This window comes from Phycodurus eques, chromosome 13 (genome assembly GCF_024500275.1).
Source record: "Phycodurus eques isolate BA_2022a chromosome 13, UOR_Pequ_1.1, whole genome shotgun sequence".
NCBI classification, from domain to species: Eukaryota; Metazoa; Chordata; class Actinopteri; order Syngnathiformes; family Syngnathidae; genus Phycodurus; species Phycodurus eques.
The window spans coordinates 18,155,692-18,172,101 of record NC_084537.1 but is presented as its reverse complement, the minus strand read 5'-3'; the positions used below and the strand labels follow the sequence as shown (position 1 = coordinate 18,172,101).

The following is a 16,410-nucleotide window of genomic DNA, read 5'->3' as shown; positions in this document are numbered from 1 at the left end:
CTTTGGCTGCGTGACGGGATGAGACACTGCTCGTGTCTGTCTGTGTGAAAGGCACCGACACAGAACTTCAAGGCTTCTGTGGTAGTATCATTGGCTGGACAGCCGGGACAGTGGCTGTGTGATAGGTAATATCAGAAAGTCGGGATCGGGGTATTAAGTTGAACACCTGCTGTACATTTTATTGTGTTTGCCTCTTTCCCACTGCCCAGATACGTGAATTTCACAGCTTCCGAGGTAGTATCAGAGGTAGAACGACGGCTGTGTGAAAGGGAATAATGTGAGACCGGTGTGGAAAATGTAACACCTGGTACCCGCTGTAATGCGTTTCCGTTCCCCCCTTTCAGATTGCCCATTCTTTCCCCCTGCTAGTGGTCTACATCAAAGGCACTGGCATGGAATTTTCCCGAGTTTAAAAGTTCCATCACAGGCGTATTCTACACGTCACAACAAATGCTGGTACAATTATTAAGAACAGCCTAAGTGAGACTGGCTGGTCTCCTTCGCAACTTGTATAGGAGCAGAAGTCTCGTATGCCTGAACTTGAAAGTATGGCAACTATGAGAAGGTGTCCTGGAGATGACTTTTGCGTAACAACAACAAGGTGACGCACAAAGCTGCACAAAACTGATCCCGGGTTGTAAATTCCTCACCTCTCCTTCGCCACGACCAATCTGCTCCACAAACATCACCACTGGCCAATAACCTTAAATAACCACCCAAGGAAACACGGTGCAACCACGGGCTCACACAAAAACATCCTTCACGTGGCATCAAGGGGGGGGGGTTACAGCCCGCGACAAATCCCACCCTTTTTCTTTCTCCCGGCCCATTAAGCCATTATGTCGTTACGACGGCTCTCGATTAAAGGCGCCACCCGTGAGCCGCCACTTGAGCTGGGGCACACTTGGGCGGGTATTCATAGGGATTTACGGCCAATAAACAGGGACGTAACTGGTGACAAGACCCATCACTTTTGTCACTGATTGCTCTCACCAACTTCCATGAAAAATTTAAATCCATCCATTTATTTTATAAACTGCTAGTCTGTTTCAGATCATGGAAGTCAGTAGCCCCTTTCAAACTGCCTGTCGAAGCCAGCTGTTTCCCAGAGTGAGGTGGTTTCTGTACCTTTCACATAGAAGAAAAGGCTGGGAAAAAGACGACTTTGATGTGAAAATGGAAACGTGACGTTGTGTTGAATTGACTTTGGGAAAGATTTGGGGCTTTTACAAGTGGAGTGAAAGAAGCTACACCCACAGACCCACTCACCGAAAGGGAAAAGTCAGTTGAGTTGGGACATCGCTGGGTCAACTTGGTCCCCCATTCCGTGCCAGTTCTGAGCTTTCACAGGGAGCAGAGATTCAGTGTAAAACCTGGCTGTGACAGGCAGTGGGAAAGGATCAAAAGGTGTCACCCAACCTCAGTTGCTCTGAAAGTACCACCTCAGACAAACAATTGCCGGGCCACCTTCACTCTCCGCCCCCTTCCCGTGTCCATACCCTTCATGCAAAACACCCAGCTTTCGTGGCCAATTTGAAAGAGGCTTCAGGTGGAGTTTCTTCTGAATTACGGCTGATACTACCCTGAAGCATTTCGTGCTAGTACCAACACGACTCTGACGCAACCTGAGAATCCAGGAAATTGCCATCATTCCGTGTCTGTCCCATTCACACAAAACAGCGAACAGAGACAAGCAGTGTGAAAGGGGCTGCAGACGGAATCCCGCTTGTGTTATGTCACAGGTACTACCCCCGAAAAAAGACAATTGATACAACAAAGATGGCTTTCACAGCCAGGTGGCGTGTAAGGGGCCGCAGTGCCACGGCGACGGCATGCACCATTGTGAGATAGAACAGTACAACAATGCAGTTTGACTGAAATGTACCACAATCTTATCAGCGTGCTGCGATGTCATCGGCAGACGCTGTTCTTTGCTGAGCGAGGACAGGTGAGTCAGTGCTACATTTTGTGCCATGGTAAAATATTTTCACCCGCAGTCACACAGTCGGAAGCGCTATCACAAAAAAAAAAAAAAAAAAAAAAAAAAAAAAAAAAGATGCCTGACGTTCTTGAGCAAAGAAAGACGAGTTTTCCAAGGCCGCCACCCCCCCCAGAGCAACGTCCAGTAAAACCAGCCACTGAGGCGTTTAGTGAACCCTCCAGGCAAAAATAGCTGGCTGGTCATGTTTTATTCCGGGGAGGGGAGGCTTTTTCCACGTCAGTGTGGCTCACAGCTACCCTACCGCCGCTCTATTGAAGTTACTGCACGGCCACAAGTGAACATTTGTTCTAAAGGAATGCCGAGTATGCGAACGAGTGGGGGGGGGATGGAGGAGTGGGGCCCTCGGCTCAGGCCAGAGCGTCGACGACGACGGCTCCTTTATTCTTTTTTTAAATCACCCGCACAAACCGATTAAAAGCATTAGCTCAGTCAGGACGGGACACATGGACATCGAATGACGAGCAGATGCTAAAAATATCAACAAGGGAACAGAGTTATGTGACTCCCTACATGCATAATGCGACAACAAGCGCATTTAAGCAATAAACGTTGAAATAAAACATTGCATGAATGCATATGAATTACAACTGGAACCAAAATTAAAATCAAAACCAGAACTGTCACAAGAAAGGCGAATCAAAACTAGAACAAGTACTGGAACCAGAACAACAACCAGAGTTGCAACTCGATCTCTAACTAGAGCACTAGAACTATACACGGAACCAGAACCATATCCAGAAATAGAAGCAGAACAAGAACTATAAGAACAATTAAATTAGCAGCAGAGCCCAAACTTCAAAAGAAAGAAGATCAAAACTGGAAAAAGGCACAAAACTACACCCACTATCTGAACTAAAACAAGACCAGAACTAGGAGCAAAGCTACAATCAAAACCAGCACCAGAAGCAGAACTAGAACCAAAACTACAACTGGTAGGAAAACTAGTACTACACACAGAACCAAAACTACCACTAGAACTAGAACCAGAACTACTATAATACCAAGATAGAATAAAACTAGAACAACCACTACCACTAGAACCAGTAGCAGAACCAAAGATAGCCAAGAATAAAAATCTAAACCTCCAACTAAAACAAGAACCAGATGCAGAAATAGAAACTACAATAAAAACTAGCACTCACAAAGCAACAACTATATCTACAATCAAAATAAAAACCAGAAGACCTAGGACCAGAACTACAACTAGTACCAGAACCAGAACTACACTAACACTAAATTCAAAACCAGAACTAAAAGCATAACTGGAACCAGTACCACAACTAGAATTAGATGCAGAACTACAACTAGTAGCTGAACTAGATCCAAAACTACAATAAAAACCGGAACAACCACTTGAACTGCAACTACTACAAGAAACAGAACTACAGAAGAACCAAGAACAGAAGCAGAACTAGCACCAGAATGACAACAAGATCAGAACAGCTTGAACTAGATTAAGCTCTACAATTAGCAGCAGAACAAGAACAAGACCCAGAGGCAGATCCTTCCTATACAAATAAAGTTGTATTTAATGTCCAAGTCGTAGAATAATTACCACATGGGGTATTTAACTGTAATGACGTGTGGTGGAAGCCATAAATCGGCGGGAGGGATAAAGGAACATGCAGGGGCAGACAAAGGCTCATCTGGGGACGGGGTCAGGGTTCACCCATTGAGTCACAAGAGCCTCATCTTGTCCTCGACACTTCAGACCTGACCCAGCGGTTGTGGGGTGCGGGGATGCTCACCAAGAGCCACCCCCCCCCCGCGGGCTGCTAAGCTAAAGCCTCAAACGCGCCTACGCTAAGTTGTTACATTCCTGGGCTAACTGGTTCCTGCTGTTCTGGCTCATGCTGCCGTTGGCGTAGCAACAACACGCCGGACAGTGACAGAGGGAACATGGAGGGCGTCATCCTGTTTGTTTACATTCAGCTTACACGTGGTGGGAATTTACAAGCTTAACATTTTCACTCAATCGTCAAATACTCTTCATTTATTGGCTGTCTTTGCCTGTAAATGACAGCACACTCCAGAAGGTTTTGAAAACAGCACGCTATATGCTCATTCTTTTTGTCGTACAATTTTCGCTTTTTAAATAACATTTGTGTATTTTTCATGTCAGGTTTTTGGTCAAATAGTTTGATATTCTTTGGAAATATTCTCATGTTTTATGGCTTAATATTTATGTATTTCCCCCCTTATAATTTTAAATATTATTCCAATATATTTTTACTTTTTATCATATATTTATGTATTTTCTGTTAAATGTTTTTCAAAATTTTCAATGTCTTTTGTGTGTTTTTAATGAAATATTTTTGTCAATTTTTTTTTAAATTTCCAGTATGTTTGTCTTTTGCTTCTAGTATTTTTTTTATTGAGAGTCTAATATTTGTGTGTTTTAATCCAGTATTTGTGATTTAGTCACATTCTTTTCCAATGCCGTCTCATCTAATGTTGTTATATTATTTAGTAATATTTTTAATTAATATTTGTGTATTCTTTTTCTTATGTTTTAATATCGTTTATTTATTTAGTTTTATTTATTTTTCTGGTTCTGTAATTTATGTTTTAAGATTTTCGTCAAATAGTTCAAGCTAATATTGCTGTAATTCTTTTTAACATAAAGAGTATATAAAATAATTATTTGAGAATTTTTAAACTGTTTTTCCTAAAATTTTTTGTTTTTTCTCAAATTTTTTTTTTTTTTTTATGTATGTGTTTTATGTATTTTCTACATACTTTTTTTTCATTTTTTGGGGGGTGGGGGGAGTCATTTGAGCATTATTGCTTTTACTATCGTTAGACTGCGCAAGTGTGACCTAACTAAAGATTTGACTTCTGTCACTTACTCCCAACATCCAATCCCTGACGTATATTTTGTTTTATCAATATCACAGTAATACTTATAACCGCGATCATTATGCTCTCTGAAATTGGGACTGCATTGCTTTTCAGTGTGCATCTGGTACACGACTTGTGGCAAAAATAACCACCACGAGGGCTTTAGATGTACAGTACAGAGCTCCACACAAACGAGTACACGTCTTGTGAAAAGTAAGCTTTTTATCCAGTGATTGTTATTATCACTGATACGTTAAGCTGCTTACAAAGTCAGGAGAGGATGCTCGCAAACCATTTGTGACCTTCATTTCACACACACACATGCTATGACTCACTCACAGAGATCGTCCTCCTCCATGCAGAGGAATGGTTAAACAAATCACTCCCGCTGCCAGGAGCACTGTTGAACCGCAGTGTGTGTGTGTGTGTGTTGTAGTAGTAGTAGTAGAAGTAGTACAGTAGGGGTCAAATTGCAGCCAAGTCATTGTAGCATAACAAAGAAGCAAAATCTTACCAGGGTGGGACAAAATTTCAACTATAATATATACTATCCACAAACAAGCATGAAATATTGATCAGTTTGTAGCTAATGGCAGGGCAATATACAGGTATTGTGATACATCGTTTTTTTTTTTTGGTCATTGTACAGTATCAATACATAAGGATCAAATATCAGTTTTCAGTGGGGGTGGGACAAAATATTGACATTGTGATGTATTATTTTTGCTTATGATCCAGTATCAATACACAAGCGTAATATATCAATCAGTTGAGATGGTGATGTATCATTACATACAGTATCAATATACATACGGTATCAATATGGAAGTGTCACGTACCGATCTCTTTTGACTAACTGTGAGAAAAAGATCAGTATTGTGATCGCTGGCGATACACAAAAGTGAAATATCCGTCAGTTAAATATAACCATAACATCAATATTGTGATGTATTATTTACTGTTATGATACAGTATCAATATGCAAGTTTCAAATATTATCAGTGTTAAATGGGAGGTACAAATTATCGATATCCGTATCGATTATTTTGTTCACGATACAGTAGCAATACATCAGCAGCCAATATTGGACCTTTTTAACTGAGCGTGGGACAAAATATGATGCATCATATTGTTTTCTGCCATGGTACAGTATCGATACAGAAGTGTCAAATATTGATCAGTTTCAACCAGGGGTGGGACAAAATATCAATACTGTGATGTAGTGTTTTCTATCCCAATACAGATACACAAGTCAAATATTGGTCAGTTTTAAGTAGCCACGGAACAATATATCCATACCTTGAAGTATATTTACTTACAATACAGTATCAATACACAGGTATCAACTATCAGTTTTAAAGTAGGGTGAGGACAAAAAAATCTATATTCAGATACATATTGTTTTTTATTACGACAACTAAATGTGTCAAATATTGATATTGCTATGTATTATATCACTTTTGAAACAGTATTGATACACAGCCATCAAATATGCACTATTATTAGGTAAGGATGGGACAAAATAACACTACTATGATGTGTATCGTATGGTGTTTTTTAACGGTATAGTATCACTCCTCAAAAGCATCAAATATATTTCAACTCGGGGTGTCATAAAGTATCGCTGTCGAGACGCATCATTCTCAGTAACAATACACAAGCATCAATATTGATAATTTGACGAGGAGTGAGGCGAAATATCAGTATCGTGATGGAACGTATCACATCGCGGCGTCAACCATCTGTATGTATTAACTTGGGGTAGAAAAAGTTCAATATTGTGATGTAGCATTTTTGCTTCCATAAACATTGACGTGTGAACTATTGATCAGTTTCAACTAGTTGTCAAACAAAGTATATTTGTTTGTCTCGCGACACAGATATGCAAAGAAATATCGATCGGTTAAAACTGGGAAGGGACAAAACAGATATGATGAAGTCTCCTTTCCGCTTATGATACAGTAATAATACGCAAGCGTTGAATATTGAAAATGTAACTAAGAATGGGAAATAATATCGCGTCAATGTTACAATAGTGTCAAAATGTTTGTGAAACACTTTTATAGCCATTGTGAATTCTCCTCGTCTCACCTTGACTGTGGAAGGCTTCTTTGAGGTGCAGCAGCACGTTGGCGAACCACCTGACGTCGTTCACCAGCGTCATGACGTACTCCGGGTCCACTCCAGGCGGGCACGACGTCGACACCCACGGATCCGACGATCCGCTCAGCAGGTTGTGGGAGCGCCGCCTGTGTCCGCCGTCCCAAGTCTTGGTGGAGGCGGACGACAGCGAGCCCGTCAGGGAATCTGAGTGATGGCGGGATGCGGTGGGAGCGTGACCACGCTTCACGCCGTCGCTGTCGCTGCTCTTACGAAGCATCCTGGCAGCGGGTTTGGGGGGCTGCTGCCCTAGGAGGGATGAGAGGGGGGGAGCTAGTGGACTATGCAGCCACCCGGACCCTTACTGCCTTCCACTAGAAACACACAGGATCAAAATGATGATGATGTAAATTAAGAAGTATTGTTGTATAGTATTGTTTCCATTAATGGTACAATACTAGACTTAACACCGATTTTATCGGCCTTATCGGTATCGGCCGATAATTAGCATTTCATGTTGATCGGCTTTAATGTCATTATTCGCCGATATCGGCTCCGCAAAAGACATTTACTCTGCGTCGCCATTGTGGACAGTATATTTGAATCTAGAAGTTAGTTTATTTTTAGCCTTGTCCCGCGTCTTTTGACGTAGTACTGTAAATATCTGACGGCCAATAAAGTTATTTTAAAAAAACATGTCGGCGGTGTGGGACAGACAACACGTAATGCCGGATCAGACTACAAGACAAATTTGCTCTTTCACGCTTGCACTATGTCAGACTACTGCAATAAAATCTTGTATTGCGATACCATCCCGTTTTTTACGATCATTGGGCTTTATCTTGTCAACTCAAATGCGACCGGATACTCTCGTTACTGTGGCAACGACAACAAGCGTGGATCGTGACGACTGTATTATAAAAATAAAATGGGGGGGAAACGTGTTTTGTGGTCACCGGTGCTCAGGACAGGAGAGGACGTTCGTTTAAGGGTTGCTTGAGGTATGTTCCCGTACTTTGAATACGATAACGGCTCGCAAGGAGGCAACAAAACGTTATGTAGCCTAGCAAGCTAGTGGTACCACGAACGGTTGGATGTATACATGCCGCCGTTCTGTCGAATCACGCTCTAAAGCTTCGGTGTGGGTGAAGCAATTTACTTAAAAATAAAGTAATTTAATTATTATAAGTTAGCACCCATTATTTCTGTCGTGCAATGTTGGTTTGACCTGACTTGATTAGAATACACGGTCTGACTAGAGCGGTGGTTTCCAACCTTTATGGAGCCAAGGAACATATTTTACAATTGAAAAATCTCACGGAACACCAACAAACAAAAATGTCACAAAAAGTGAATACATTAATTACTGTATGTACTTCCTGCCATCTAATAGAAGACCATTCATTTGTTCTGTCTGTCACACGCCTCACTGGCTATAAAAAAAGATGAACAAAGATATATTGTAAATATAATTTTTGGAGCAATTAAGTACACAAGTATATACAGTAAATAAACAGCTCATTTAAATAGACACGTTCCTCCATCTTGTGATCGGTTATAATTCTTTTGAAACTCGCTGATCGGTCCCAAAAATCCTGATCGTGTAAAGCCGATACAATACTGATACAAAAATGTCAAATAGCAATAATATTTGACTAGGGGGGGGGGTGTCAATATCGTGATGTGTCATATATTTGTGTTCTTTCACAAAACAATATTGGTACCGAGTGTCAAATATTGGTTAGCTTTAACTAGTGATGGGACCACATATAGACAGTAAAGTATTGATCCTGACGCATCAATTAACAATCACATTTTACTGCGTGTTGTGACAAAGCATCGCGCATTGGCCTTTTCTGTATCTTCTCGTTCGTATTTATGATACCGTATCGATAAACAAGCATCAAATATGGATTTGTTGAAAACAGGAATTGGACAAAAAAATATATACCCGAATTTATCCGTTTTCCGCATCGATACTGAAGCATCAATTACTGAGCAGTTGGACAAAATATTGCTCATCTGTATATGTGACGACGATCACTGATCTATGATCACTTAAGTGGGTGGAGCAAAATATCGTGAGGCGATGTATCATATCATATTTGCTTGTCACGGTACAGTTTCGATACGTGACAAGTATCAAATATTGTTCAGTTTTAACTCGGACTGGGACAACGTGTTGATATTGTTCTGTATTATATCATTTCCGTTTATGATCAGTTGGACAAAATGTCGCTATCTAGATGATATTTGTTTTCTTGCACGATGCAGAGTTGATACGAAGCATCAATTATTGATAACATTTAAAAGGGGGCAGGACAAAATATCGTGACCTGATTTGTCCTATTGTTTTCTGTCAAGGTACAGCATTGATACACAAACGTCAAACATTGAATAGTTTTAATTGGGGTGGGAAAATATAAACATTATACCGTTGTTCTGTTACAGTAAAGTATCAATTTGAACTGAGGACAAAATATGACAAATTATTACATTGTTTTCTACCATTATCAATCAAAAATCATAATTGTACCTATATTCTAAAAAGATAGTAACAGTAAGATGAACAGAGGCATACGAAAAACAGCAACAAAAAAAAGTTCACCATTGGATATGTATATTGGATATCTATAATGTCTCACAATATCGACAGTTGGTGTTGGGTACCAATACTGTATAGAGACAGACAAGAGTACGATGGAGATATGTTATCTCATAGGTGACTAAAGTATATATTAGTATTGATATTATGAGAATTGTTCAAAAGTATATTAGTAGTGTCGAGTGTGCTTTGTAGTGTAATGCTAGGTTTGGAATGTTGTGCTGTCCGTATTCTCTCGACATCGGTCATAAAGTGCTTCGCTGGCAAAGTCGGGGGGAAAAAAAAAAAAAATAATAATACGCGTTTTCAACACTCACCTGCCCGACAATCGTAGGACATGGCAGCAAATATTTGCTTCAACAGCTTTACACCAAAAGTATTCCGGTTCGAAGTAGGTAAAATGGAACAGAAACAACTTCAAAGAGCAGAAAGTGGGGTGCCCGTTGCTCGACTGTACGTGAACGCGCCACTGGAGGCTGACGGCAAACTCTCAAATCAGTCGTCATTTACGAAGCCGCTCGTCACGTGGGGGGGTTCCAGACGGGCGTCAATTGGTCGAAGGACCCGCGGAGAGGGTGGAGTCCCGCTGACGCTTCACGGACGGGCGGACGTGTGGGGATTTAAAAAGCTTAATCCTCAAAGGAGCACAAAAAAAAAAAAGAATGGCTTTTTTGTCACGTTTGAGTACTCGATGTTTGGTTGATATGAGCTAAACGTCAACGTGCGAGTTATTGACGCGACAGGGGGTTGGGGTTATTAATCATTACGAAGTCATACTTATTGTTTATGAGACCATGTTGTTTCCGAGCAACAATTGAACGCAGCCTGGTTATTGAAAAATAAATAAATAAATAAATAAAAAACTGACTACAACCACTTTGTTATCGATGTTTGATTTTAAAACACAAATACAAATCAATATTTTTTATTAAAATATACGTGAATGTAATTTGGTCATTTCTTGTGAAATGTGTTTAAATCTGTGCTTCAAATCCAGATTTGGGTAGTTGAGTTGCCAATGCTACCATCTAGTGTGCAAACATGTCATCGCATCTTGGCTTCAGAGGCGATTCACAAGCTTGTGCTTGTTTTCTTTTGTACACTAACCACACAATTAGTACGCCGCAAGCTAATGACATCCCATACAAACGTGGTAATAAAAAAGAAAAAAAAACTTGCCCTTAAGGTAACAATGCAAAGGAATGTAGCTGTTTCTTATTGTGACAGGTGTGGTTTTCTCTCAGTGTCGATACAAAAGGAATAAATATTGATCAGATTGAAACTAGGGTGGGATCATTTAAATGTTGATGAGGTGTATTGTTCCAGCTAACGGCGCAGTATAGATTCTCAAGCCTCAAATCTCGCTTTGAATAGGAGTGGCACAAAACAGAGATATTATTGTAATGTAGCTTTGATAAAGTATTAAAACACAAGAGTCAAATACAGCTCAGTTTTACCTTGAGGGGTAAAAATAAGGATATCATGGTATATCATTTTGCTTAAAATAAAGTATCAAGACACAAGCATCAAATATGGATTCGTTTTAACAAGGGGTGGGACAAAATATCGTTATCGTCATGTACCGTATCCTTTCCCCCTAACAGTACAGCATCAATACACAACCATTAAATATTGATTCATTTCAAATGGGGTGGGATGAAATATGATGTATCATATAGTTTATTTCAAATTATCGATAACACAAGTGTCAAATATTGATCGGTTTTAACCACACGTGGGACAAAATATCAATATTGTGATGCATGTTTTTCTGTCACCATACAGCATCGATACACAACATTTAAATATCGGTCATTTTTAACTAGTACTGATACAATATATATTGAAGTATCGTTTTTGGTTACGATACAGTATCAAGCATCAATTATCATTGTTTACCAGAGTTTGGACAAAATATCGATAAGATTTATCGTTTTGTTTTCCATTACAATACAGTATTGATACACGAGTAGCCAAATATTGGATTTGAAATAGGTTCCAAATAAAGTATTGATATTGCTATGTATAATACCATTTAACATACAGTAATCATATGCAGTCGTCAAATATAATTATAGGTTTGACAAAATATCCACATCATGATGTATCATGTTGTTTTCTTTTTTTTTGTACAGGACAGTATCAATCCGAAAGCATCAACTAATGATCAGTTACAGGTAGGGGCGAGAAAAACAGATGAACCGTATCGTGTTCTTTACGGTTCTGTACAGTATCAATAGACAAATACCGATATTGCGATGCATTATTTTTGTTTTCTCACAATACAGTACTGTACTGTATTAATACACAGGCATCGATTACAAGTTTGAACTATGGTGTAACAAAGTATCAATATCGCAATGTATCATTTACCATCATGATGTATCGTTTTGTCTCAAGCTACAATGTTGATATCATGACGTTGTATCATTTTCTCTCACGGTGAAGTACTGAATGCATAGCACGCAAATATCAGTTTCAAACTATAGGAAGATCTGTAAAGATTTGGATCCACTCTTGTGCTGAATCTCATTGGACAGTGTACCAAATAGTGTTGTTCAGTGTGCATATATCACAGTAAACATTGATGACAAAAATATTCTCCTCATCTGCGTTTGAATTTTATTTTTCATATACAAAATGATGTCTTCTCATCTACTTCTTTTAAATATTTCTACGCATTTTCCAAGACAGCAGTCATACGTCCGCGCATGGGAATCATCACATCAACGGGGAAAACAACACCATTCATTCACGCTCAAACAAGGGTTTTCTTTGCTTACACACACATAATGATAATCATTTTTTAAAAATTATACATACAATAACAGAGCCACTCAGAACTCGAATGGGCTAACTCCATTTTGGTCATTTTTAAGTGCAGAAATTAATAGAGAAAAGGCATATCTTTCGGATGAACTCTGGTCGAAATCCCAATGTTTCATTTTTTTTAAGCTTGGGTGCCAGTGCACCTGCATTTTAGAGTAAATGAATATTATTTACCATCTTTTATGAAATATTGATAGATCCGACCGATGTCTGGAGCTAGAACTCTATTGCACTAAACGTTTAGTGGCAGCCATAAAACTTTAAATCACTCTTGCAAAAATGACAGAAATTGAGTTAGCCCACTCTAGTTCTCAGTGGCTCACTGAGTTGTTTTTGTCCTTTTTACAGGTGATGCCAAGTTACAGAGGTACTGTGTGAGGTAAGTGGTCAGAAGAAGAAGAGCCAGAGTGTTTTTTTTTTTTTTTGAGGCATTGTGTGAAAGCACCTGGGTGGGCCGGTAAGGTGGGAGTGGGCGTCGCTGTTGTACACACAGCTGAGTGAGCATCAAATGATTTTCAAATGACTATTGCTGTGTTAGATATATTGCTGGACCCTCGTCTCATACACACACACACCACTGTGCACATCAATGGTTCTGCGTTATCCCAAAAATTCCCCAGGTGTCTTTTTTTTTTTTTTTTTCATTTTATTTTTTTTACCCTGCCCCCCCCCAAAAACAGCACACATGATGAGCACTTCTTTTTTTTTTTTTTTTTTTACAGAAATCATAAGAATTAAAGTCACCATCTTTGCACAGCACCGCATGTCTAAACTATCACGTCTGAACGTCACATCGGCAGGTTATGTATTTATTTAGCGGTAATACCTTTAAAAAAAAATTATAATATAAAAGGATTGCAAAAGCATCCCGCATATTTTTGCTCACGGCTTTCTCACGCACACGCGAGAGCTAGCTATGCGCCGCTTGATAGCCACTGCTAGGCCATTTGTTGGAAAACAACAACAAAAACAATTATACATACAGTTAAGGCCAAAATGATCGTGTTTTTTTCCCCCACATTTGTGGAATGTGTATTTTCCAGCTGGAAATGTGGCCCTAAGAGATACAGTGGGTACGGAAAGTTTTCAGACCCCCTTAAATTTTTCACTGTTGTATTGCAGCCATTTGTTAACATCATTTCAGTTCATTTTTCCTCATTAATGTACACACAGCACCCTATATTTACATAAAAAACGGAACTGTTGACATGTTTGCTGATTTATTAAAAAAGAGAAACTGAAATATCACACAGCCATAACTATCCAGACCTTTTGCTGTGACACTCATATTTAACTCGGGTGCTGTCCATTTCTTCTGATCATCCTTGAGATGGTTCGACACCTTCATTGGAGTCCAGCTGTGTTTGATTATACCGATTGGACTTGATTAGGAAAGCCACACCCCTGTCTACATAAAACCTTACTGCTCACAGTGCATGTCAGCGCAAATGAGAATCATGAGGTCAAAGGAACTGCAGCTCAGAGACAGAATTGTGGCAAGGCACAGATCTGGCCATGGTTACAAAAGAAATTCTGCTGCACTTAAGGTTCCTAAGAGCACTGTGGCCTCCATAATCCTTAAATGGAAGACGTTTGGGACGATCAGAACACTTCCTAGAGCTGGCCGTCCGGCCAAACTGAGCAATCGGGGAAAAAGAGCCTTGGTGAGAGAGGTAAAGAAGAACCCAAAGATCACTGTGGCTGCGCTCCAGAGATGCAGTCGGGAGAAAGTTCTAGAAAGTCAAGCATCACTGCAGCCCTCCACCACTCGGGGCTTTATGGCAGAGTGGCCCGACGGAAGCCTTTCCTCAGTGCGACACATGAAAGCCCGTATGGCGTTTTCTAAAAAACACCTGAAATACTCCAAGAGGGTGAGAAATAAGATTCGCTGGTCTGATGAGACCAAGATAGGAATTGTTGGCCTTAATTCTAAGTGGCATGTGTGGAGAAAACCAGGCACTGCTCATCACCTGTCCAATACAGTCCCAACAGTGAAGCATGGCGGTGGCAGCATCATGCTGTCGGGGTGTTTTTCAGTTGCAGGGACAGGGAGACTGGTTGCAATCGAAGGACAGATGAATGCGGCCAAGTACAGGGATATCCTGGACGAAAACCTTCTCCAGAGTGCTCAGAACCTCAGACTGGGCCTAAGGTTCGCCTTGAAAAAAGACAATGACCCTAAGCACACAGCTAAAATACCGAAGGAGGGGCTTCAGAACCACTCCGTGACTGTTTTTGAATGGCCCGGCAAGAGGCCTTACTTAGACCCAATTGAGCATCTCTGGAGAGACCTGAAAATGGCTGCCCACCAACATTCACCATCCAACCTGACAGAACTGGAGAGGATTTGCGAGGAGGAATGGCAGATGAGCCCCAAATCCAGGTGCGAAAAACTTGTTGCATCATTCCCAAAAAGACTCATGGCTGTATTAGCTCGAAAGGGTGCTTCTACTAAATACTGAGGAAAGGGTCTGAATACTTATGGCTGTGTGATATTTCAGTTTTTCTTTTTTAATAAATCTGCAGAAATTGCAGCAAATCCTTTTTTTTTCTGCCAATTTGAGGTGCTGTGTGTACATTAATGTGGGAAAAAAAAATTTTTACTTCAATGATTTTATCAAATGGCTGCAATATAACAGAGAGATAAATTTAAGGGGGTCTGAATACTTTCCGTACCCACTGTACATTTAAAAGATTGGCAAGTTTCATTGTTTTTATATTATTTTAATATTCTTTAATATATTTGGAAATTCTAAACCACGACTAGTGCATTCAAATCAACTATAAATTAAAAACATATATGCCTGTACTCCAAAAGCACAATTTTTCAATAATATTAAAAACAAACAGAAAATATTATATAGCACATTTGTCTCCCTTCATTACAAAGGACTCTGGTAACTTTAACTTTAATTTATAGGGCATTCTAAGCAACTCGAAATTTGATTTAGGGACAAGTGTTTGGGGTCAAAATGTAAATAAAAGGAAAAATTGCAACAAATATTTCCTTTTTATTTTATTGCCGGTTTAAAATTAATATCCCTGATCTGATTGGACATGGAACTTTGTCATACTGTAATTAAAATGTTTTGTTTTTGTTGTTGTTTTTACAGCAATTTTTACAACGGTTGATTCAAGTGATTTCATCCATTCATTCTTTTGTATTCTTTAGGCATTTGTTAATTTTGTGTGTACAGCAATGTTCAGGATGTGGGAACACACAATGAGTGAACATTTTTGTACATTCGGGAGCCCAAAATATTGTTAATAACTGTAAATACGGGATATATTTATTTATTTTTAATGTTTATTAACCGAACGTTACCAGAATTTGCGAGAATTTAGTTTGGGCCTTGAATCCTCGAGAATTTCAAGAAACCCAAAGAAAGCTTGCAGTTTCCAATGGGAATTAATGGAAATTAGCTGAACATGTTTTTCAGACGCTACAATATCGATACACAAATGTCAAATATGGATCAGTTTTAAGGAGGGCCGTGAAAAAAATAATAGTCATAAAAATCAATATTGTGATGAATCAGATCGTTCCAACTTTCTAGATATTTGCCAGCCCTAACTACAAATTATCATATTTTAGAGATACCTGATTTTTATTGTGTTATAATTATTTATTATTATTATTACATTCATCACCACTGTTATGTGCCAATAATAATTATTTCAAAATAATAATAAAAAAAAAGAAACTGTACCTCCAAAATTTGAATTTCCAGTTTGGGTCTTGAGATGAAAAATGCAATTATAAATTAACTATAAAATGACAACATTGGTTCTGATTTTTGATAAAGTCTTTGAATAACTGTGAACATGTCAAAATGGTAAACATTTATGCAAATAATTCAATTTCTTCCAGTCCTTCGCCACTTTCCAGCTAAACGAGGCCCATTTAAAAAATACTAAATGTGGCGATTTCTGGCTTAACTGTATATAGTAACAGTTTTTAGTAATACATATGTAGAAAAGGGAATCCCTTCCCTTTAAAAAAAAACAAAAAACCAACAACAACAAACAAAAA

The 16,410-nt window shown here is 39.2% G+C and overlaps 1 protein-coding gene across 2 annotated transcripts in view; it reads right to left on the bottom strand.

The window, feature by feature from the left end:
- Nucleotides 1–10,015, bottom strand: part of LOC133411361 (rho GTPase-activating protein 29-like) — a 44,460-nt gene extending 34,445 nt beyond the window's left edge. Inside the window, exons 1-2 of one of the 2 annotated variants that reach the window (XM_061693666.1) lie at nt 9,866–10,015; nt 6,935–7,317 (exon numbers count right to left, since the gene is read on the bottom strand). In XM_061693666.1, coding sequence (XP_061549650.1) covers nt 6,935–7,223 — 289 coding nt within the window. In that variant the 5' untranslated portion in view covers nt 7,224–7,317; nt 9,866–10,015. Of the gene's footprint in view, nt 1–650; nt 975–6,934; nt 7,318–9,865 lie in introns of those variants that run through there. The other variant, XM_061693667.1, reaches the window with a different exon arrangement.
- Between the last annotated feature and the right edge of the window lie 6,395 nt (nt 10,016–16,410).